Here is a 24,251-nt window from a genome sequence, read left to right as displayed (position 1 = left end):
CCCCCCCCCTATCAGAACTCGCGAACGGTATGACCACCAAATTTTTAGAGAATGGTGTACCAGTGTAAATTTATCATATCTACAATTTTATGTCATTATGACGTAATATGACGTCATTATGACGCCATTAATGTGATTTTATTGGCCAAAACCGTCTAGATAGGTTTTCCCCTGAACTAAATGGTATTCAACATAACCGTACCAAAAGTGTTTATGACAGAATGTTAGGGTGTACTAAGTCTTATGTTGCCCATAGCAACACCGGTGACGTCATAAAATGATGTCATGCATATTTAAGATATCCGCCATCTTGGATCATCAATCTTGAATTTTCAAAAATAGTTTTTTTTTCCATGATAAAGCCTAAAATACATTTCAAACATACTAAAGACCTTCATTTAAACCTTTTTTGGAAAAAAATGAAAGTATTGATGAAATTTTAATGAAAATAACCCGTATATACCTGTTCTAATGATATGGTCCGCCTTCTTGGATTTTGGCCAATGACGTCATCAAATTAGAATAAATTTTGCATATTTAATGATAAAATTTACATAAAATAATATGGGATGTTATTAATATTAGAAACCATGAGTAACTTGACATAAAACCCATAAAATTCTATTGTTGAAACAAAAAGTACTAAATTTAGCAAAAAATGCCTGTCAGAAACCCGTTGCGATGGCAATACAAAAAATATCATCTTATTCCAATGATAGGGAATTGTTGCCAACAATATTCTTTGAAAAATCACCAAGTTTGGTCGTTCTAGCGGTAGCCGTTCAGACGCTAGATGACATCAAAGTTGGCGCTGGCACTTTTAGCCCCCCCCCCCCGGTCTAGGTAGGGTTAATATGCAGAGGTACAAACAGCAAGTCATGAAAAATGGAAAAATCATCATTCCTGATGGAAAATACATTTGCTGAAATCGGAGCTAATTCCTTTGGTGCACACATAAGACAAAGGCATCCAATTCATTTTAAAAAGTCTTGATGAGGAAATATGTCTGATATTGACAATTAGTTCTTAACACATTCCTGTGCTTCAAACGCTAAATAGTAACATGCTACATGATATTTTTATGGCATTGATATCAAATAGCTAAAACCAGTGTAAGATATGAAACAGCAAGCAACTTTTTCCCGTCGTTAAAATTTTCTTCTCACAGGTGCTATATGTCAGTGTAATATTGATTAGGGTCCGTATTTAAGAAATAAAATAAACAACAACATTGACTTTGAAAACCCAGTAACTGCTCTAATATAACAGTAACTGCAGCAAATAGTGTGGGTTCTGTGGCGTAGCGGCAGAGTGCACGAGTCGGAAACTATAGGTCCCGGGTTGGAGTCCTGACATGCCACCCTTGGGAAATTAAGGCACTTTACACGACTTTCCTCACTTCGCTCAAGTGAAAAAGAGTATTGTACTGTCCCTGTATTGGTGGCGACATTAATATAAATTGAAAAAGAGTGTGCCGTCACCACGTCTTGTGATTATATGTTAGAATAAAAAAAGAATGATAAAATACATGCCTGCCAAATAATTTTTCCTCTCCGTCTCTCAGCAGCTTGACAGACGTTGGAAGCCTGCCGTGGTACCCGGATGTGTTACAGGAGATGTTGGCGGCTTTCTCACAGTACCACCTGGCTCCTGCCTGCGGGTCGGAGTAGTTACACACCGGGGTGGTGCCGTTCAACACGGCCGGGTCTACGTTACACCTGGTGTCGATTTTAGCCTTACCGATGAGGTACCGTTTCACGAACATAATCTTATCAACAGGATGCTCCCAAACGGTTCTCTCTATGACTTCTATAGCCTGACGTGGGTGAACAAGTTTGACAATAATGTTCACCTCTCCCGACCACAACAGTCGGAACGTTGCCGTGTACGTACCATTTTTGTGGTCCGTGATAATTCCAACTGCACCAGACTTAGTTTTGAGATTAAAAATGGACGCCCGGAAATAGTCCCCTGTATTGGTTATAATGCTCCCTTGCTCACCTGGTTTCTAGCCGAAAAAACAACGGGTAACGTGTCTCCAACCGTAAAGTTTTCAGGAGAGTGAGATTGTAAAGAAAACTTCAGATGCTGGACATACATATCCGAATACAGGTGTATAGAAACATTCGGTTGTTTGCCATGTATTTCCGGAAAAGCTGTTTGACAGTAGCAGGGGAACTTGGTGTAGTGGTATTAGATTGTATAGGTCGAGGATGCGGTATAGTTTTTCTAGGTTGTATGGATTGGGGATCTAGTACAGTGCTCCTAGATTGCATGGGTTGGGGATCTAGTACAGTGGTCCTAGATTGTATGGGTTGGGGATCTAGTACAGTGGTCCTAGATTGCATGGGTTGTCGATGCCGTATAGGTTTACTTGGGCGCATGGCAGGAGGGTTTGGTGAAGGTTTCCATGACCTATCCTGTATAATAAAATAGAGAATAAGTTGTGATTTGTTAAAAAGGAATTCAGAGCATTTAATACGAACTGACCATGTCATGTGCAGAACTGCGGTATTTTTTTCTTCCGTGTATATCTATTTTAGTGCCGAAGAGTAACGTAGATTTGCCCCCAGGCACGATTCTTGATCCGCATGGACTACCCAGAACTGTGTCTTTGTGACTCTGGATAAAGGACGGATCTGGATACAACAGACTCTGTTACAGCCAAGTCTAACTTAATAAAACGTGTTGCTGAGATTATAGAGAGAATATATCTCGTATTACATTACCCATGTGACGTATATAATGTACCTGTACACCGTACATCAGTAGGCTTATAAAAACGAGCACCATGGTGATACCGAGGGAACATCTCACTCTCCTTTCCATCGGTTTCGTTCCGCCAGGCATGTCTTTGAAGAGAAAGATGCAATATCAATATCAATAAGACCATTAAATTTTATTTTCACATTCTTCAAAATGTGTTTCACCGCACGAAAAGCCAGTATTCCAGGTCGGATACTCCCGGATAAACGTCCGGAAATCCGAAATATACGGACATTTCCCCGTGTGTGCAACCCGTACACTTGGCGTGTGCGGGCCTGCACACGGCCCAGATATGCACCACTCAGGTATCCGGGCCATGTACAGGAAATCCCTGCACACGCCCGGATACCTGACACGTATGTGCATTTTTGTGCATATAACATATATTCTGTAGCATTCGCAGAAGAAAACATGTTGTTTTTGCTCAGTTTCTCCCCTTTCTTCTTCTCCTCCAAGCTCAGACACATTTTATCTTCAGAACAAGAGCTTGAAAAAACTCAACATTCGGCAAGCTGGTAGTTCGGCACATAAAACACTGAACCGTTGTAATTTTGTCTAAAATAGATCCCATACCTTCATGAAATGTTGGCTTGACATGTAAATGTCAATTTCTTAAGTATGCAAATGACCTCTGATTAACTGAAACATATCCCAAGTTTGATATTTTCAACATTTACCACTAAGGCGTCAATAGAATTGTCAGATAAATTATGCAAATTAGGTCTATATTTGCATAATTCGTATCTGGTGATATTCAACCTGCCATAGGTTATAAACATTGCCTGTATCGAAGTCCCATGATGTAAAACACTTGAATTTACAGAATTTCCGCATTAATTTTGCAAATAAAGTCACAATTTGCATAATTTGCATCCGATAATTTAGATGATAATGAGAACAGAGTGGAATACCCTCCCACCACATCTAGTGTCAGTTACCACACTTAGTGACAAGGCCTGGCCTAACACATGTGCCTCCCCCTAACTCAGAGCTAATAGTGAACTACCCCCAGATTCTTTTTTTTTCTTCATTTTTTAATTGAAACTTTTGCACAAAATTGCGTATTAGTTCACATCGTGCACTAGATTGTTTTTTTCTCGTTCCAGGGCAGGATGTACATAGCGGGACGTTAGCCAAGTATTTATGTAAGATAAGATAAGATCAAACCATGCAGAATGATCGGGATAGTTGTAACTGTGTCACAAAATCAAGAATACTACCTGCAACTTTCAGTTTCTGGAAAACCAACCTTGTGGTCAAATTTAAGTTTTTCAAACTGTCCTGTCAAAGTTTTATCAATGTATAGTATAAAATGTCAACCTCACAACTGTGTTAGCTTGACGTGTTTCTAGAAATATGGGTTGTAATTTTGGTGTCAATTTGGTAGTATGAGAAAACAGTATACATGTAGACTGGAACTCTGTTAGAACTGTACAAGTAACTGCCAGACAAATTCTATTACACTACGCCGCAAACATTGGCAAGACAGAGCTGTCATTACATTTTTACTTAATATTCTAGGTTAGGTCACTAACCTCTTTATGTACAACTGTACATACCTTTTAGCCCCAGGAGCGGACCTTGGGTAGCGGACGAAAGCTAACAAGGCTGACACTCAGGCTACATAACTTTCTTATCTGTTGTCAACATGTTTCAAACCAAAGTGTCTTCAAGAGTCTTTGTCAGCACCTTAGCCTACCTGTGCCCATGTTACCACCACGGTAGTCAGGGATAGAATGAGGTCTGACAGTTTACGTTCAACTTAGAATCTATTGGGTGCTTATATGGTACAAGCCTGGTACAAAAAAACAGCAACAACATAATCCTGTTGTCTGAGGTTGAATATCCGTGTCACTGTTGTGAGATATTACTGCAATTCCTGATTCTTTCACTGACACTGTATTTTATGTTCACTGTTTTCATTCTTGTTTCTGTACAGTGAACTAATCATTACGGTTCACAAATAATTCCTAGACCTTCTTTTTCCTGCACCTATCGTCACCGTCAACATATAATTCCGTGAACATGTCCATTTTTCTCAGACCGTGAAGTTTTTCTACCGTAAACATAAAGTGAATTACAGCATTATCCAGTTGCTTTAGTAATAATCGTCTTGTGTATTTCATCGCCAGGTTGTCCAACCTTTATCGACGTATTCAGAACAAATACGTTTTGGTCAGCTCACGCCGGGATATATTCCCACCTTTATCAGAAGGCACTTGACGTAGTTCGGCATAACGATATAGCTTTCGGCTCGTAACCAAGAGGTCCCGAGTTCGAATCCTGCCATGCTACCGAACGTCTGCCCTTTGGAAAGGTACTTTAAACGACTTTCCTTACTTCCCTCAGGTGAAAAAGAGTGTGTCTGTTGCCCGTTTAAGCGGTGTCGGTGGCAGACAATTAACTTGAAAAAAATTGTGCCGTCACCATGTCTCAGGTGAAAAAGAGTGTGTCTGTTGCCCGTTCAAGTAGTGTCGGTGGCAGACAATTAACTTGAAAAAAACTGTGCCGTCACCATGTCTTGGGATAAATGTTGGAAAACAATAAGCATAAAGAATCGATACCTCTCTGACTACCTCTCAATCATTAAAAAATACGAAATGTAACTTCTCATGTTCGCATGTGGTGAGAAGAAAATTCGTTGAAGTGCCATGTGTCAATTCTGTCAGGAATGAAAACCCGGCTACACCCCGGAGTATTTTGAACATCCTCACCACCATAATACCAACATATCTCTCAAAAAAATATCACAACTTAACATATTATTCTAACATATGCAAAAATTTCATGAAAGAACAGCGCCGCTATACTCACCAACGTCTCAGCGCCGTACTGTTTAGAAATGGTAGAAATTCAATTGTCCTCAGTTGAAGGATGATTCGATATTTTATAAAAAAATACCTTATACTCTGACATATATGTCCTAAATCGCTGAAATATTTCGTGCTCTAATGTAATTTCCACGCAAATATATAGTTATGATATTATTATTATAATCTTAATTTTATCAGCCTCACAGTTCAGCTCCTCAGCTTGATTTTGTTGTCCGAATAAAATCTCAAATATGTTCAAAGTTGTTCCAACACAAGCAAGAAACTCACCATAAATTTTCGGCTGTTCCTGTCAACCTTTATCAGATGTGTGATGCAATCGCTGATCACTTTCCGGAAGTCGGAAGCGTGATGACGTCAGGAGTGCATCAAAAGTGGCGGAAAGACGGAATCTACCAACATGACGGCTCAGAGAGGGTTGATAGGCCCTGATGTAAATCGCCTCCTTCACGTCTGTTACAAAGTTGTCCTACTCCGTGTCCAATATGCTTACATTATCCAGTGCAACTGTGTGGCCCGGGGTTCTATAAGTATGTGGAAGTGGGGCGCCTGTGCTCCTAGAATCTAGTTTTCAGTGACCATCCACTTTCACCTAAGTATGTATGTTTCAGGGCACGGCCCCCTTATGTTCTGTCCTGCACACCGTATGTGGTATACCACCCACGGCGGTCGGTTGCTAGGCTAAAAGTCGCATTACTAGGGAGGTATCGGGTTACAGAACGCGTTCGAACGTGGCCGCGCGGAGTCCGGCGCCGGGGTAACGGGTAAAATTTGAAAATAAACAAAAGTAATTGGAGAGTAAATACTCGTCAAAACAAAATGTAAAAAGTGATTTTGTTTACCTCAAATGTTATTCTTGCACTGCCTTTGCTCCACTTTGTGTACATTTGCTTCCAAATGAGATCAATTTCGGATTTCAGAAAGGGTTCAGGAGAACCAAACAACTGATTTTAAGAGGCCCCGAAAATTAAAAATAAGGTTAGATTTTTGGATTTTTAGAAATATTACACTAAATTTAAACTTTCTGTCTTAGGATTTTTTTATTTTTTAACTAAAACTCGACTTACAGTCAAAAGAAGAGCTAAAAACGCAGTGTTTTAACTTTAAATACCGACAATTCATAATCGCGGCCATATTTAAAAAATCCCTAAGACAGAAATCTGCGGAAATTGTTGCTCTTCCAAACAAGACCTCAATGAGGTAATTTGTGCGATTTTTGGGAATGGTTAAAATACCATGTTTGCACGCATGCTGTGCCACTTGGATATGGGGACCTGGATTTTATAACAGCGTCAACAAGAATTCTGACCTTCAAGGTCACCCACGATGACGGCAGTAGCTTCGTTACATGTTACATATCCACAATAAAATCACGGCATAGATGTAATGTTTTGAGAACGGTTCATATTTGTGGAAAGGTGGATTTTTCCTGCTCCGTGGTTCCCAAGTAAAAAAGGGCTTGAAGTAGCCGGTTGTAGCGGCTTTACTGTAAATGACCGCGGGTAACCCCAGATCGAACGCCTGCTCTATTCGAATGACGTCATATCGAACAAGATTCGCGGGTTCGGGGGATTCGATCTCCATAGTACCGGAGTGGGACTTTTGGGCCCAAATCTGACCATCGTGACCCCACACTTCTGTTCTTTCTGGTCCTTATCTTTGGGTGCCACTGACAGTTGTCTTTAAGTCCGAGATGGTTTAAAACAATCCGAAACCACAATCCGAACTCTTCTACGCGGCAAAACAGAAGGCTAGTGGGCTCACCGTACGTGAAGAACCTATCGGTACATAATTGTCTTCGTCAGAAGGACTATGAAATTGTCTCGCCGGAGTGATAACTCTGGAAGGCATGATTCGACGTCCATGATTTTTGGCAGGCAGATTACCGCTGTTGAGGCCAAAGTCAAGTACAAGTTTCGGCTTCGTGGGGGGTCCGTGCGTCACGTTAGTGCACCTTTTGTGTTTGTGGCTTGTTAGCAAGATAACTCAAGTATTTGTAAAATGTTGATTATAATTCTTGGTGTGGTGCTTACTATTGTCGGGACCAAGGTTAAGTTCGTTACTGAGCTTCGTGGGGGGTTTCGTTGTGACTACAGGGGGCATTTTGTTAATTTTTCTTGTGTGCAGGATAACTTTTGTATGTGTGGATGGAAGTTAATGAAATTTGATAGGCATGTTACTGTCGTGGTCTCCAAGATTGAGTTCAAAGATGAGAGTCGTGGAGGTCGTTATTTCCCCGTAATAGGACCTTTTGTGTTTAGAAATCCCCCACCTACATCTGCTTGGAGACAGCCGACAGCTGGATATAGCCGGGGAACCCCATAATGGGATGGGATCAAATGACGTTACATTGAGGGATTGTACTATAACTTCAGCAGGGGCAGGATAGGTTGGACATATGTCAGGTTATTTTCTACGGCCACACCAAGTAATTGCTATGGATGACGTCCACTGGAGACCTTAAATCTAATTACCTTAAATTTAAGGCAAGCGCGCAATAAAAACACGAAGGGCTTCTGTCTCATTCACTGCTATGATGTCCGCTCGCTCTTGTCCTTGCCAGGAATCAGCAAATTGTACTAACCATTCTTCTGTTGTCTACGATCCTGCACATTTAAATCCAGAGGCGTCGGAGGACAATGTCACCACCTCGTGATCCTCCTTCCTCCAAGGAACGTGCCCTTCCCACTGATCTAGGAATCTCCAGAATTCGATCTGGCTCCTAACCGGGCCGCGAATTGGGATCCACGCATTTCCGCTTATCTGCGCCTGTCTTATCGCCTCGAACATTTCCCTACAATAGAGACGTACAGCCGCCAAACCAAAGTAGACAATCTTTCCCGCCAATTTCTGTAACACGGCGGCGGTCACCTGTTCTCGCCTTAAAATGTCCTCTCGCAACTCCGCAATAGAGACCTTCTTTCCAACCGGAAGTCTGAATGCCATGAGAATCGAGTCAGCCCCCAGACCCAAAAATTCCAGATACTGCTCTGGATCTAGCTCTGACTTATCTATACCTATGAAAATACCCACACTTACAAAAAAGACTACACATAATGGATACCACTGCTTTCGCGGCCTCTCGATCGGGCTTTGTCATTCACTTCTCTCTTTCCATATGTCCTTCATGCCCTCTAACCTGCAACAACAACTGACCCGCGTGCCTATCATCTATATATAAAGATGAAGCTAATCCCAATGCCCTGATTCGGTGCATCACCACATTCCCTATGGTTTGATAAACAAAAGCACTCCCCTTCCAGCCAAATGGAATCGTCGAGAATGTGTACCAGACTCCCCCCATTGGAAACCCACCAATGGTTTGCTCCCCTCTGTGATCACGGCGGTCAATTCCTAAGGTAAAGTTTCCAATTCTACGGAAGGGTATCAGGTAAACGGGGTTTCCATGGAGCCTGTCTCAACGGTAAACATTTTGTTAAGCAGTAATTAACAGTTTCACGGGGAATTCCTTGTCTAAATGTGATAAAATCCGCACTGCGTATACCTCAAATGTTGTTGTTTTTATTACAATGCTTAAATGTGTATGGAATCACATCGACGTCAATAACTAAACAACTGATTTAAATCGACCCCAAATCTCACAGAAAACCTCACATTTTTCCATTTTATATTTTTAGGTTTGAGATAGAAATTAAGATTTGAGTCGAAAAAGTTTCTTTATTCCAAAGTTAAAGTGTTGCTAAGGTCACCAAAAATGCACTTTTTCAACTTCCAAGACCGATAATTCCAGAATGCCGCCATCTTTAAAAAAATCCGTCCGACACAGATCGAAATTTTTGCTTTGTCTCCAATTTAAAACGTTTTTGAGGAAAATTAAATTTGTTTTGTTGCGGTTGAAATACCATGTTTGCACTCATGACATGTCTTGTGAGTAAGTGTAGGGGTAACTTATATCCTCGTAAACAACCATTACGATCGTCAAGGTCACACACGATGACGGCAGTAGCTTTGTTACATGTTACATATTCACTATAAAACATGGCATAGATATACTGGCCCGAAATCGGTTTATATTTGTGAGAAGGTGAATTCTTTACTGTTCGGCGGTACCCGTGTAAAAACGGGCTTGAAGTCGCGGGTTTACTGTACATGATCGCGGGTGACCCCGGATCGATTGAACCGTCATATCGAACATGATTCTGTTCGAATGACGTCATACAGAACAAGATTCTGTTCGAAAAAAAGGTTGGAATATTTGGGCCCATATTTGACCATCGTGGATGAAAACATGGTCATACTCACTCTTACCATCACGCTTTGTTTGATAATGCCCCCTACCGACATATCTTGTTAACCACAACTGAGTCAGACTTGAACTCCTTCATCCAAAGCTTTAAGTATCTTAAATCGTGACACAGGCGAGGTTCTGACGGTTCTACCGTTAGTGGTAAGACCAAATAAATCCAACGCTTCCCTCTTTCCCCATATTGTCACCGCCCCTGTTCAAATTCTAGCTCGAATGGAGTCTGCCACAAATTCTGTGAACAGTTCGCAACTTGCGAGGTTCAATAAGTACAGGGGGGTGGGAATGTTACCTTTGTGTACGACTTTCCTTTAAATTTTCCCAAAAAAGGCCGAATATAGTCGTACAGCGACACGCCATACCTTATCCAGTTTCTTACCATCTGGAAAGAACTACTAAGTATATTCTCCAAGTACTGCATACCATTTTCTGACATGATTATGGATTTCCCCTACTCCGAACGTGTCAGGATCTCTAAACAGTAAGGACTCCGCCGATGCTTTCAACTTTCCTGCCGCGACGTCCAAGATACACGGGGAGACTAAAGCTTTCTTAGTTTTATCCTTAGTCACCCAATGTACCTCTCGTACTAAATATTTACGATAGGCTTCGAACAGGTCAAATGGATGACGTAGCTCGAATTCTTTGATGAGTGGTGAAGTCTCAGCGCCCATCTGTAATAAATAAAGCTATAGTCACCAGTTGCACCTTACTCTCTGACTATCCTGTATTCTACCAGCCCACAATAGCCCCATCTAGAGCTGTTGCTGGGTTGACCAGTGCAAACTGAGACGGATATCTATCCACACCAGTAAACCTTTATAATAATATATACTTTCCTTATCTAGGCACTACCCAAAACTGCTGTAGTCAACGGTGTGCGATTCAAAGAATCAAAAAAGACAAAAGATGCTGCATACTATCATCTTAATTTGCTTTACTACTGGGTCCCCTAAGATGCCCGAGATCAAGTCCTTAAACAACTCCTTCTCCGCCAGTGGTCTAAGCTGTTGCAACATGGCTGCATATTTTCCTACTTTCGCGTGATTTTCCTGTTTCGCCGTTACGGACAGCGTCTCCAGAAGACCCGGCGCTCTCCTCCCGTTGAATGAAGAGGAAGGCCTCGATGCCAGTTGGACCAGCTCCTGTCGAATACTCTACCGAACTTCTCCTGAGCCGCTCCATCTCCGCTTTCATGGTAGAGGACTCATTTCTCAACTGTTCGAACTCCTGAAGCATAGGGCTTGGTTCTTTGCTTAGCACCTATCACTTTACCTGCGCTGCACATACATGACCAAGATGTCTAGCTTAACATTTCTATTGCCCACCCTCCGACGGCAAAAGAGTCTGTTCACATCGTACCCCTTTACGACCAGTACCTACTATAATAAGAAACCATGACAGAACACAGATATTTGACGGCAAATGCAGGTTTATTCAGACAAATCAAACATGACCAAACGATCTCTTAACTTACTCATCCTTAATCTAATTTATTGATGTTCAAGGAAAATGTGGCTATAATGTTTTTATGGTTTAAAAAAATGCTAATATTGGTGATCACTACGCAAAAGAGGTCATACAGTAAGGGATACATGTAGCTGTAAATTGTTGGTCAAACAAAAATCAAACCTTAAGCTTACGGTGGACATGTGATGGCGTCTTACTAAGTGCAGCACTAGGTCCGGAAATAAACAACATGGCAGATTGTTCTTTGTCCTTCTCAATAAGCCAGTTCATGGATGGAACTGCGTATGCATGATGTCAAAGATGGACATGGGACATGCGCAGTTTAATCCGTGACTCGCTGTAGTATTATGGATAAACAAGCATCTCGGCTGAAACACTGGCACTGCGCCTGCGCTAAACCTTGATGCTTCCGTTTAATGTTTGGTCAGCAAATAATGTTTCCTTTGCAGACGAATTCAAAAATTCATTAAAATACTACAGACGGGATGGTTTCTTTACATATGCAAATACGACCTTAACTTAGACGCTTTGCCAAGGTGTTATGCACAATACATTACAGGTTTGGCGCAGGCGCAGTAAGTTCTGCTGACGTGCTGAATGAACATATGTTAACCAGACGTTGGCTTGCTTAACATAACCGGAAGTTGCTGTTGACCAACAACTGCTTACCGATATTCAAGTATAACCAGTGAATTATTTTAATAATGGTTTTGGATTGATGCGAATCGATTTTATGCCATCTTGAACATATTTTACTTCATATTCATCAATATCTTAACTCATACTTTACTTTCTTTTAAAACAAATAATATCTTGGGTATATATAATCCTTATCAGGTGCATAATACCGGTATCTCAACCATCAACATGTTTCAACTGAAGTTGTTGTTGCATTCAATTTGGAATGAACAAAAAGGCTTTCTTAGTCTGACAGTTACCTTTTGTACATGTTAACCAACATACTTGTCATGTTATGATTCCGTAATTATGATGGTTGAAACACAAGTAGGCCTGAGTGCTACAAACGGGCAACATGGTGACGGGATATCAGACAACTGTCATCATTGAGTAACCATGATGCCAACTAGTACGTAATTCATAACTAATGAATTGATTAGATTAAGTGATAAAAATGGATTAAAAACACTCTAAAACCCGTGCCATAACAAGGTAATCACACCATCGAATAGCGTAAGCTGGTTCCTGGTTTAAAATGCGCATGTGCAGTGTAATAAGTTGATGGCTTTTGACACATAACAAAACACTCTCGGATTTGGTGTAGACAAGAACTGATTACAAGTTACGTCGATGAAAGTAAGATATCCAAATACACACAAAAACAGTTAATCAGTGACTGAAAACAAAATCAGAGGATGCTACTGGAATAGACTGACAGTTTTCAAAACTATCCAGTTGCTTGCGAAACTGCTTAATTGTGTGAAACAAAGTTTTTGATTCGCAGCCACTTTTAAACAATTACATCTAAACGTCGACTCTTGTTAATTAAAAAAATGGTTGTATATGAATAATTTTGCTATTCATTCAGTGACCACCTGGATTAAATTCACGATTATATGCATTTCTGTTATTAGGTTAGTGGTCTTCAACTTTAACCTCGTGCATGCGCAGTTCAAACCATGAACAGAATTATTGTTTACATACATGTAGTTCACGGCCATGTTGTAAATAGGAACGCCGCAACAAAATAACCAAGGTATGAACCTGCTACGACCGGGTGCCTATTGTACAAGGTATTTTCGTATATTCTTAAGTTTTTCTACATACAATGCGGGGACATGTTAAACACGTTCGCATAAATGAAATTTATAGTCTGTTTCTTTGATGCGTTTTATCGGTAGTAACTTTGGATACAATTTATAGCCAGAATTGTTAAATTGTCTAAACGTTAAGTAAGTCCACTTCAAAAATGCTTCAGTTAGTAAATAATCAGAAAAATGTTTGTGCATGGTTGTCCCGACATTGTATTGCAGATGCCGTCGTACCAATTGAATCTGAAACAACCCAACTTTTCCTGACATAAGGCTTTGTCATCATATTTTGGTTTTTTAAAAGCAGACAATTACTGAACATTCATGTACAATGTATGTATGTTGGCTATTGTTTTCAGCTTGAATATCATCATTTTGGAGAAAGGAACTGACAATACTTTGTTCATTTTGTGTGATTCAAATTAAGTCAAACACGATACTTCTTTAAACCGTGATTTCAACATCTTCTAGGGCTTTTGCTTTAGTCTCGAAACTTGAAAAAAAGACGCTATTTGTACATAGGGAAAAATAGGTGAACGTTTACTCTGGTGAAGTCATGGACCAAAGGTTGTATCAAACTCAAATGGCTTATATATAATTACTACATTCTACATTATCTCATTTCTAGGATACCAACTCAGTGATGTTTCTTTACCAATTAAACGACGTCTGCAAAAAAAATGGAGATTGCAGATGGAAAATAAAAATCTTGTTCGTTCTCAAATTGAGCAAAAAATAAATTTTGAAAGACATTGGATCCTTTACCCTAGAAATGAGATAAACGAGTCAGCGGCCCTTACTGAATTTCACACGAGTTGCTTCAGTCTTGAAAGTTGAAGAACTTGGCAGATGTCCTACACGCCTGCAGAAAGGAGAACAAAATGGAACGTCAGAAACCTTATTTTTTAAGGAACTTTAAAGCAATCGGGACAAGTAGGATACATATGACCTTCAAAACTGCTAAACACAACGAAACAAAGCCGTGTGAGGGACAAAGCTGTACAAGTATAATTTTTGTAAAACTCGGAGACATTAACTGTGAATGTGAACTCCCCAAGAGAGGCGTGCATGTGATGAAAAGAAAGGAAAAGGGATTCGAGTCAAATATCGGGACAGTTATTACGGTGGAAGGGGCGACATGATCGTTGTGTACACAGTTGACTTTTTTTCTTTTATATCTGCACAAGAGTCAGATACCACTTATAACGGAGGACAATTTACCACTTCTGTATACTGCTTAAAAACTAGTTTGCAGCTTAAGAATGACGAAATCGCCTCACGACTCTCCCCTAGTCTTTAGCAGCAGTCTGAGAAGTTCTCTGCCAATAGACTGAATGACTCTGACTAATTTCTGACTACTTGTGAGATATAACATTTGCTCACCCGCATACTCAGCGAAAAATCCTTGACCGTTTACTGAAACGTCGGAGACGAAGACAAGGTGCATGGTCCTCCCACTGGCCACGACCGGCGACGGAATTGTGCTGCCGCAGAATTTGCCGAGCTGTTTGTCGCTGGAGGTGGGGCCGTCATACACCGCCAGGTAGTCGTACGTGCAGCTTTGAGATGCCTCTATGTCCAAACCTGTAAACCTGCAAGAGGTTAACGTTCAACATCAGTGGAACATAACAGAAGGCTTGCCATGATTATCGTGAAATAATCATATGATGCTGCTGCTTGCATGGGAAAATAGCCAAAATTACGTAAGGTCATGTTGATCTCATTATGCGGATGACATCCGCGTGCGCATGAATTTTTCGGCCGTTTCCGAACAAAAAAAGTTTTCAACCATACTCAATAGTACAAAACAGTTTCAAAATGACCAAAAATACACCACAAGTTGCAAAAAAATGGTTATACAATGCGAAAATCAAAAAAAAAAGACGAAAATGTAAAGAAATAAATTTAAAGACAACATCATTCGCCATGCTTTACTCTGTGTCACTTGTTCAACCTTCATAACCACGAAAATTTCATAACGAAAGCAACTTTTCTTTAAACTTTTTTTTATTCGCACTAGTTTAGGAATTTCCGAAGGATGTCATTCATAATTATAGTCAAATCAACATGGCCTAAATGGAATAAAATGAACAATCAGTAATATTGCTACTTTCTGCTAGGTTTGTGACTTTACGTACTACGGGGGCAATTGTCTCCATATGCCACTGGTTTATGAATGGTTCTTATTGTCCAAACATTACCCGTGCAGTCGCAGCCTTTAAACGGCTGAATTGATGCAGGGTATCACATAATAATCAATACAAATAACAACAATCAAATAATACACGACACACATATTTGCTCCACAGATTTTTTTGTGGTTCAAAAACAAACTGGCTAAGGTTTACATATAACCACCAAACAGAGCACGTACCTTTAATTTAAAACTGCAACATAAACAGCACTAAAACGGCCATGAGACTAACTTCAAAGGTCTAAAAAAAGCGTAAGGACTTACCTGATGGTGGCCCTTCCCCTGCTGACAGTTATCGTCCAGGAACACCGGAGGTTGCCGTTGTACCTGCCCGGGTATCCAGGGGAGGTGATTGTACCGGAGTCTCCGCTCAGTATGGCAGGATCCAGACAGCCGGAGTACTGAGCTGAGGTAAATAGAAGGTGAAAATATAGTCATGATTACAGCTAGCACATATGCCGAGATGCCACAGCAAGAAGAAGTAAAATTGGAATAAACTTGGGTCCGGACACATGAGAACATTGTCAGTGAAAAATGCTGTAGGGTTTTACTGAAATAAAAGTACGCAAGTATTTAATGAAAGAACCATGAGCAGAGTTGGTTCTCATTTGGTCCACTTCTGTGCGTGTGCTCGCGCAGATTTGTGAATGTGTGCGTGCGCCTACGCGTGCGTGTGATGGATGTGTATGTGGCTTTGTATGTGTAGGCGAATGTGTATGTGCATATGTATGTGTATGGCTATATGGCTATGTTTATATGTATGTGTATGTATAATTGTGTCACGGTGTGTGTGTGCGTGTAAGTGTGTAAGGGCATGTGTATGTCTTTGTGAACGGATATATATCTATAGGAATGCGTGTATGCGTACGGGTATGTATGTGTTCACTTATGCATTTGTGCATATGCATGTTTTTTCCTCATTACTAACCTAGAAAACGCTCTACAAAATTGTAACAAGTACCTAAAGCATAAAGAACAATAATTATGAGACTTCTTACCTCCATGAAATATGTAGAGTTTATGTAAATGATTTGTTTCACTGACTGCAAATGTGCGGAAACACAAACACACAGACACACACACACACACACACAGACGCGCAAAAAACAATACCTCCATTTTCATTGGTAATAAGACTAGGTACATGTGCAACCAAAAGGACGTGAACAGAGAGAGTCTTTATCCTCCTTGACACGACTATATATTTGCACTCACGGGAGCAGGAAGTGGAGCCCCGGATACTTCCAGTCCCAGTCGGGCATTGCTGACAGCTGATGGACCCAGTGGTGTTGCTGAACTGCCCCGCCGGACAGGACTGACAGCTGGACGAGCTGTACTGCGGGCTGAACTGTCCTGCTGGACACGGCTGACACGCTGTGCTCGCGGAGCCGCTGTACTGTCCCGCTGGGCACGGGTCGCAGTCCGTCCCCTCGGCGTTACTGTAGGTCCCCGCCGGGCAGATCTCGTCCACCTGGTCTCCGTTGACGCACCTGTACCCAGACCGGCAGGCTTGACAGATGAAGGTTCCGTCCGATGTCCTTGGCACGACCTTCTGCCCGGGGGTACAGCCGGACGTGCAGGTCCCGTTGTTTGAAACGCAGTGAAAATTTCGCAACCCTAAAATGAGATAAACAAGTGAACAATCAGCGGCCCATACTGAATCTTGCACGAGTTGCTTCAGTCTTGAAGAACGCAGGTCCAACTCGCCTGCAGAAAGGACAAAATATTGGAGGTGGAGACCATTTATTGGAGAACCACAGCTGGTAGGTTTAAGCAGAGTCTGTAACATTTAATCTTACATACTACTAATTACATACGACGGAATTCGTAACTAGTAGAACGAACGCTCTGACTGAACAGAATTTCTGACTGTTTGTTGGACGTAAAAATTGCTCACCCGTATACTTAACGGAAAATCCTGTGCGGCGTATTGCAACGTCGGAGGTGAAGACAAGGTGCATGGTCCTCCCACTGGCCACGACCGGCGACGGAATTGTGCTGTCGCAGAATTTGCCGAGCTGTTTGTCGCTGGAGGTGGGGCCGTCATACACCGCCAGGTAGTCGTACATGCAGCTTTGAGATGCCTCTATGTCCAAACCTGTAAACCTGCAAGAGGTTAACATTCAACATCAGTAGAACATAACAGAAGGCTTGCTATGATTATCGTGAAATAATCATATGATGTTGCTGCTTGCATGGGAAAATAGCCAAAATTACGTAAGGTCATGTTGATCTCATTAAGCGGATGACATCCGCGTGGGCATGAATTTTTCGGCCGTTTCCAAACAAAAAAAGTTTTCAACCATACTCAATAGTACAAAACAGTTTCAAGATGACCAAAAATACACCACAAGTTGCAAAAAAATGGTTATACAATGCGAAAATCAAACGAAAAAGACGAAAATGTAAAGAAATAAATTTAAAGACAAGATCATTCGCCATGCTTTACTCTGTGTCACTTGTTCAACCTTCATATTATTGCTTCATTCTCTTTGCTTCATAACCACGAAGATTTCGTAACTTTTCTTTAAACTTTTTTTTATTCGCACTAGTTTAGGAATTTCCGAAGGATGTCATTCATAATTATAGTCAAATCAACATGGCTTAAATAAAATAAAATGAACAATCAGTAATATTGCTACGTTCTGCTAGTTTGTGACTTTACGTACTACGGGGGCAATTAAAAGACATGTATTTTCAATCTTCCACAATGGAGATGCGTAACAACAACAAGCTAAGAACATATAAATTATTAAAAAACGCTTACCTCGAGGAGGATTATCTAAAGATTTCTAACATCAAACACAGAACAGCCATCACGAAACTCCGGATTAGCTCTCACAAACTCCACATAGAAAAAGGCAGACACAACCACATTCCCTTGCAGCAAAGAATTTGCCGATATTGTGATTTAGATAAGATAGAAGACGAGTGTCATTTTGTTGTAGATTGCTCTTTATACAATAGCGAGCGAAATATTCTTTTTAACTGTATTCAAAATAAGTTTCCTGGTTTTAAATATTTGAATAGTTTAGACAAATTTATATATCTTATGAAATTAGACAATCCGTGTTTTGTAAGTTCTATATGTTCATTCATCTACGATTTTTTTAAGAAGCGAGAAGAAGTCGATCCTGTAAACAATAGTATTATTTAGTTTGTCTTCATGACCTGTACTTAGCTCGAAAGAGCATAAATTTGCAATAAAGGTCTTTCATTCATTCATTGTCTCCATACGCCATTGGTTTATGAATGGTTCTTATTGTCCAAACTTTACCCGTGCAGTCGCAGCCTTTAAACGGCTGAATTGATGCAGGGTATCACATAATAATCAATACAAATAACAACAATCAAATAATACACGACACACATATTTGCTCCACAGATTTTTTTGTGGTTCAAAAACAAACTGGCTAAGGTTTACATATAACCACCAAACAGAGCACGTACCTTTCTTTAACTTAAAACTGCCACATAAACAGCACTAAAACGGCCATGAGACTAACTTCAAAGGTCTAAAAAAAGCGTAAGGACTTACCTGATGGTGGCCCGCCTTCCCCTGCTGACAGTTATCGTCCAGGAACACCGGAGGTTGGGTGGGTACCTGCCCGGGTATCCAGGGGAGGTGATTGTACCGGAGTCTCCGCTCAGTATGGCAGGATCCTGGCAGCCGGAGTACTGAGCTGAGGTAAATAGAAGGTGAAAATACAGTCATGATAACAACTAACATATATATGCCGACATGATACAGCTAGAAGAAGTGAAATTGGAATAAACTTGGGTCCGGACACATGAGAATATTGTCACCAATCTTGGTGGTTTTACTGAAATGAAATTATGCAGGTATTTAATAAAGGAACCATAAGCAGAGTTGATTCTTATTTGGTTCTGCTCGCGCAGAATTGTGCGTATCTGCGTGCGCCCACGCGTGCGTGTGATGGATGTGTATGTGGATTTGCATGTGTAGGCGAATGTGTATGTACATATGTATATGTATGTGTATGTCTATGTGGACGGATATCTATAGGAATGCGTGTATGTGTATGTGTATGTGCACTTAAGCATATGTGCATAATATAATAATAATAATAATAATAATAATAATGCTCACACAGCAGCAGCACCAGTTGACCCGGAGACGTGGCCCCAGACACGAGAACATTCTGGCGGCTAGGAACCGCATGAACTGTAACGAGTACTAAAGTAAATGGACTGATATACTAGTAGTCTAACCTATGCTTATACTTACTTTTATATACTTATTCTAGGTTTACATGTGTGTCTTGTTTGTGTGCTTGTGATTGTTTTGTGTGTGGGCCACAACACCAGCCTCCGCTGCCTGTGGCCCACGAGTATTGTACTTGTTTGCAATTCTAATAAATCAAATCAAATCAAATAATAATAATAATAAATGACTGTTCTCAGGCACAAATCTACGGCTACACCCTAAGGCAGCGCCGGATCGGTACATCAAATCAATGTGAGTCCTCAATGTTCCTATACAGTCCATTCCACTTTTCCATGTGTCTGGCCTGGTCTCGTAGCCACCTGAGTGCGTAGGTCTCAGCTTTGATGTTCTGCTGGAAGTACAGTTTTGTGTCATCTAACAGACAGTCCAGAAGACCTCCGCGGGGCCTGCCTTTCCTTGGCGCGAGCTTTCTGCTAAAGGCGATGTTGAGGGCCTTTTGTGCGGGTGAGTCAAGTGGCATGTGAAGGATGTGCCCAAAGAGAGTCCATCTGCGCCGGTGGACTTCATTTTGAAGTGGAGAAGAGTTGCAGATCTTGTACAGCTTGGTATTCCTAATGTGGTTTGGGTGGAGATATCCAGCTAAGCGTCTTAACTGCTTCCTGTGCCATGCGTCGATCTTGCTGGCTGACTGTTCCGTTAGCCCCCATGTGCCGCAGTTGTAAAGCATTACAGGTAGGACGTAAACGTCAAACAGTTTAAGCTTTAGCTCCAGGGAGACTGGTTGTGCTCCCCACATGTACCACATCTTCTTTACTGGCCAACTGTATTCTCGCGTCGATATCGTCAGCGATGCCTAGCCGGGAGCCCAGTGACTTCGTTTTCTCCATGTCTCCTCCTCCCTCTCCCTTTTCCAACAGACATGTATCCGTTCAGTCTTGGAGGCGTTGGCCTGTAACTTCTACTTCCTTATGTGCATATGCATGTACATGTGTGCCCTCGATACTAACCTAGGGTTGTGTTTTAAATCATTTATTACCTTAGGCAGACCCAGCCGAAAACGCTCTACAAGATTGTGACAAGTAACATGGTGCCTAACGCATTAATAATAAGACTAGGTAAAACCAATTGCAAAGAGAGTCTTTATCCTACTTGACACGACTACATATTTGCACTCACGGGAGCAGGAAGTTGAGCCCGCTGTACTTCCAGTCCCAGCCGGGCATTGCTGACAGCTGGTGGCGCCGGCGGAGCTGCTGAAGGTATCCGCTGGGCAGACCGTGCAGCTGGTGGACTCCGCCCGGGCGCTGAACCGTCCTGCTGGGCAGATTGTACAGCTTGTAGACCCAGCGTAGCCGCTGTACTGTCCCGCTGGGCACGGGTCGCAGGCCGTCCCCTCGGCGTTACTGTAGGTCCCCGCCGGGCAGATCTCGTCCACCTGGTCTCCGTTGACGCACCTGTACCCAGACCGGCAGGCTCGACAGATGAAGGTTCCGTCCGACGTCCCTGGCACGGCCTTCTGCCCGGGGTTACAGCCGGACGTGCAGGTCCCGTCTGCTGACCTGTAGGAGCACGCGTGGCACTGATCGGGCGCCGGCCCGGTGCACACCCTGCTCCCCGCAGAACTCACATCTGGACACAAGCTGCTGCACTCTGAAACAAGTAATAGTAACGTGATGACTTTTAATAAGCCCACACCAAGTAATTTTTCTGAATATCCTCCAAGCGCTTTGATTTTGACCTGTATCCAGACATGTTTCCAGAAAAAACAGGACAGGACGACAACTGCTATTCCACTGGTTTACTGCATCCTGTTTTCATGACGGATAAAAGAAAGACAAGCTAAGACGTATCCCTGTATATGCCGCTGCCGCCATAGTGGGTTAGAGGACACCCTTCCACACACAAACAAATAAACAGACGAACAAATACGTAACGTTGCTCCTGAATATGCCGCTGACGTCATAGTGGGTGACAGGACACTCTTCCACATACATACATACAAACAAACAAATTCTAAGCCTTGTATATGTTACTGTTGTCATAGTGGGTAAGAGGGCACTTTTTACACACAAACAAACAAATAAACAAACAAACAAACAAACAAATATGTACCCCTAAATATACCGCTGTCATCATAGTGGGTAAGAGGACACTCTTTCATATACAAACAAATCGTAACCCATGTGTATATCACTGTTGTCATAGTGTGTGAGAGGACACCCTTCCACAAACAAACAATTATGTACCCCGGCATATGCCACTGTCGTCGTAGTGGATGAGAGGATACTCTTTCACACATATCCAAACAAGCAAACAAACAAACAAACAAACAAACAAAAACAATTACGTACCCTTGCATGTGCCGCTGTCGTCATAGTGGGTGAGAGGACACTCTTTCACACACTCTTGCACCACATCCTCACTACGTGTCTCCTCCATACGCTTGATACCTGTAAAATGTTTTAAAAATTGAAATTGCCTTTCCAGGGCTTTTGGTGTATAGGGGCGGATTCCCATCTCCGTTTCCGTTGCTATTGGGCCCCACAGTCGGGCTACATTCCAGTGTGTTCTACTACTAGAGAAGACAAAGCAATATTTATTTGTAAAAAATATGCACACTACTTTCTCTGATTAGCACTTAAAACATTTGGTATGACGGAGTTTAAATGCCCAGCTTGCCACAAGGAAGACATTGCACTGGTTTTTAAAGGCATGCGGACATCTGACCCAATGTCGTAGAGCAGCAATGAAGCAATTTACCTACTATGTTCTTTACTCATCCCACCTGCCATGTACAAGACTTAAAACTTCTAATGTTGCCTGTACGGTGAATATTCAAAAGCTAGAATTATTATATTATAGAATTATATAACATTATGTAATTACAAAGTGATAATGAATGAACCCTTGAGAATCACAAAGCGGCATCTTTAAGATTAAATGAAGTAAACATTTGCAAAATTTAGCAATACGCCTGATGATAAATGATAATATCTATTACTTAATAATTGCTCAAGATACAGAGTTTTGCATTAATTTCTATATATCAAGCATATTATGAGACTAATCTACCTTATAAAGACTATGGAGTATGGAACGAGGATGTGCTTTTATATTCAATACTTGGTTTTTGATACATTGTCCTGAATGTACAATGTATGGGTCATAGGTAAATGTTATAGGTACCACACTCACATTCACAGTTGTTGGTGCCAGGCACTACTCTCATAGTTGAAGGACAGTCTGCCACGCACGAGAAGTCGCCCTCGGCAGTGCCCACCAGTGGGTACGCCACTTTCTTGTTCTTGCACACGACAAAGTCATGGGAGTCGTCTGACCCAGTCGTCCCGCAGCCTAGAAACATATAAGCGGCTCGTTCTCATTAAAATGTAAGGAATACCGTTAACGGAGGTTACAACATCACACTTGGCAATTTTTTGAAAGATCTGCAGAAATTAGTTTCATCTTTTGGGAGCAAGGGATCATAAGTACGGGCATTTTAAAACTGAGTAAATTGTATATACCAGGTGAAGTAACTAACATTGAAAGCAAGTCATACTGCAGGTGGTACAAAGGTGTTGTACAACCTGGTGTTGTACATTTTTCGTGCAACGTAGTAAGTTTAGTGCTAAATCAAAGAAAGTAATGATAATGTCCGTGGTTTGGCTCATATCTATAGTTTCGACAGTATTTTGCACATTTGAATGACAACGAGCCAAATATGTAGTGTTACAGTAGTGAATAACTGTCATGATGCCACAGTTTAACTAAAAGAACGTCCTGTTGCAGAGCAGTTCGCCCCTCCACGCTTTCCATGATTGCTTCTTTCTGCTCATTGGTAGCAAAACTGTTCGGGATTTTTTTACTTTGATTATTTTGTCTGCGTCTTAGCAACTTTTCCTCTCTCTCTATATATATATATATATAACCCAGTGATAGACATCTTCTGAGTACAAGGTTTGACATTGCCAGATAAGTTGTTTAAGTTGATAGAATTACCAAGTTAGTCTGATCTCTGATTACTATAGGAGTTACCGCGACTAGTACTGATTATGAGCATAAAATGTAAAACGGATGCACTAGGGCACAGACCACTATCTCCCATAGAGGCATATGGTAAACATCTAAGAAATAAGTTCAAATAATAAATCACCTACCTGAGATTTAGCCCAAACAAAAACAGACATTGACAAGCAAGTTCGATCCCTGAATTGTATATTTAGAGCTACATTTCTGTACTTTTTACACACGCCGCATTTTCTTTAGTCAAAACAAACCAATCGTGATCTATAACCTGCCCAATAGTGTCAGACCACAGTCAGGCAAACTGACCAACTTTTTTTATAGTTCTACCGGGCAGCTCAAATTTCAACAAGATGAAAATAAAAAAAAAACAAGATGGAAAATGAAAATATTGATCAACATGTACCAAGGATTCCACTGTTTTCAGCCAGGTTTCGATGCGCCTGTAAGGATTCTGTGCCCATTCACTAGCAGTGAGGCCTGTGATAATAGATTGTGATTTCGAAGTAGCTCAGGTGCCCAAACCAACGGGTTAAAGGTTGTTGATAGACGTTATGTTGATAGATGTATCGGTAGAATATTGCCTGTGATGTTGATACTAAGTCTGGTTTAACCTTACCTTTATTCTCCACTTGTTGGTAGTTTTTGTCGTTAAAGTCAGTCAGTTGCACGTCCCGGAGTTCCCCCTTCTCTTCACACATCTTACTAGACAAATCCTTCGGTTCAAATTCCGCATAGAGCCTGC

At 41.3% G+C, this 24,251-nt stretch overlaps 1 protein-coding gene and 1 pseudogene across 1 annotated transcript in view; both read right to left on the bottom strand.

Moving 5' to 3' along the window:
- Positions 1-11,100, bottom strand: part of LOC109473182 — a 12,847-nt pseudogene extending 1,747 nt beyond the window's left edge.
- A 2,809-nt stretch (positions 11,101-13,909) lies between these two features.
- The window catches only part of LOC109473181 (tolloid-like protein 1), a 50,038-nt gene continuing 39,696 nt past the window's right edge, over positions 13,910-24,251 (bottom strand). The window contains exon 13 of the mRNA XM_019773065.1: positions 13,910-13,962. Coding sequence (XP_019628624.1) covers positions 13,955-13,962 — 8 coding nt within the window. The 3' untranslated portion in view covers positions 13,910-13,954. The remainder of the gene's footprint in view (positions 13,963-24,251) is intronic.

The sequence above is a fragment of the Branchiostoma belcheri genome, unplaced genomic scaffold (assembly GCF_001625305.1).
Source record: "Branchiostoma belcheri isolate BF01 breed outbred unplaced genomic scaffold, Haploidv18h27 scaffold291, whole genome shotgun sequence".
NCBI lineage: Eukaryota > Metazoa > Chordata > Leptocardii > Amphioxiformes > Branchiostomatidae > Branchiostoma > Branchiostoma belcheri.
Note: the sequence above shows the minus strand (reverse complement) of the source record. Positions and strands in the feature narration are given on the sequence as shown.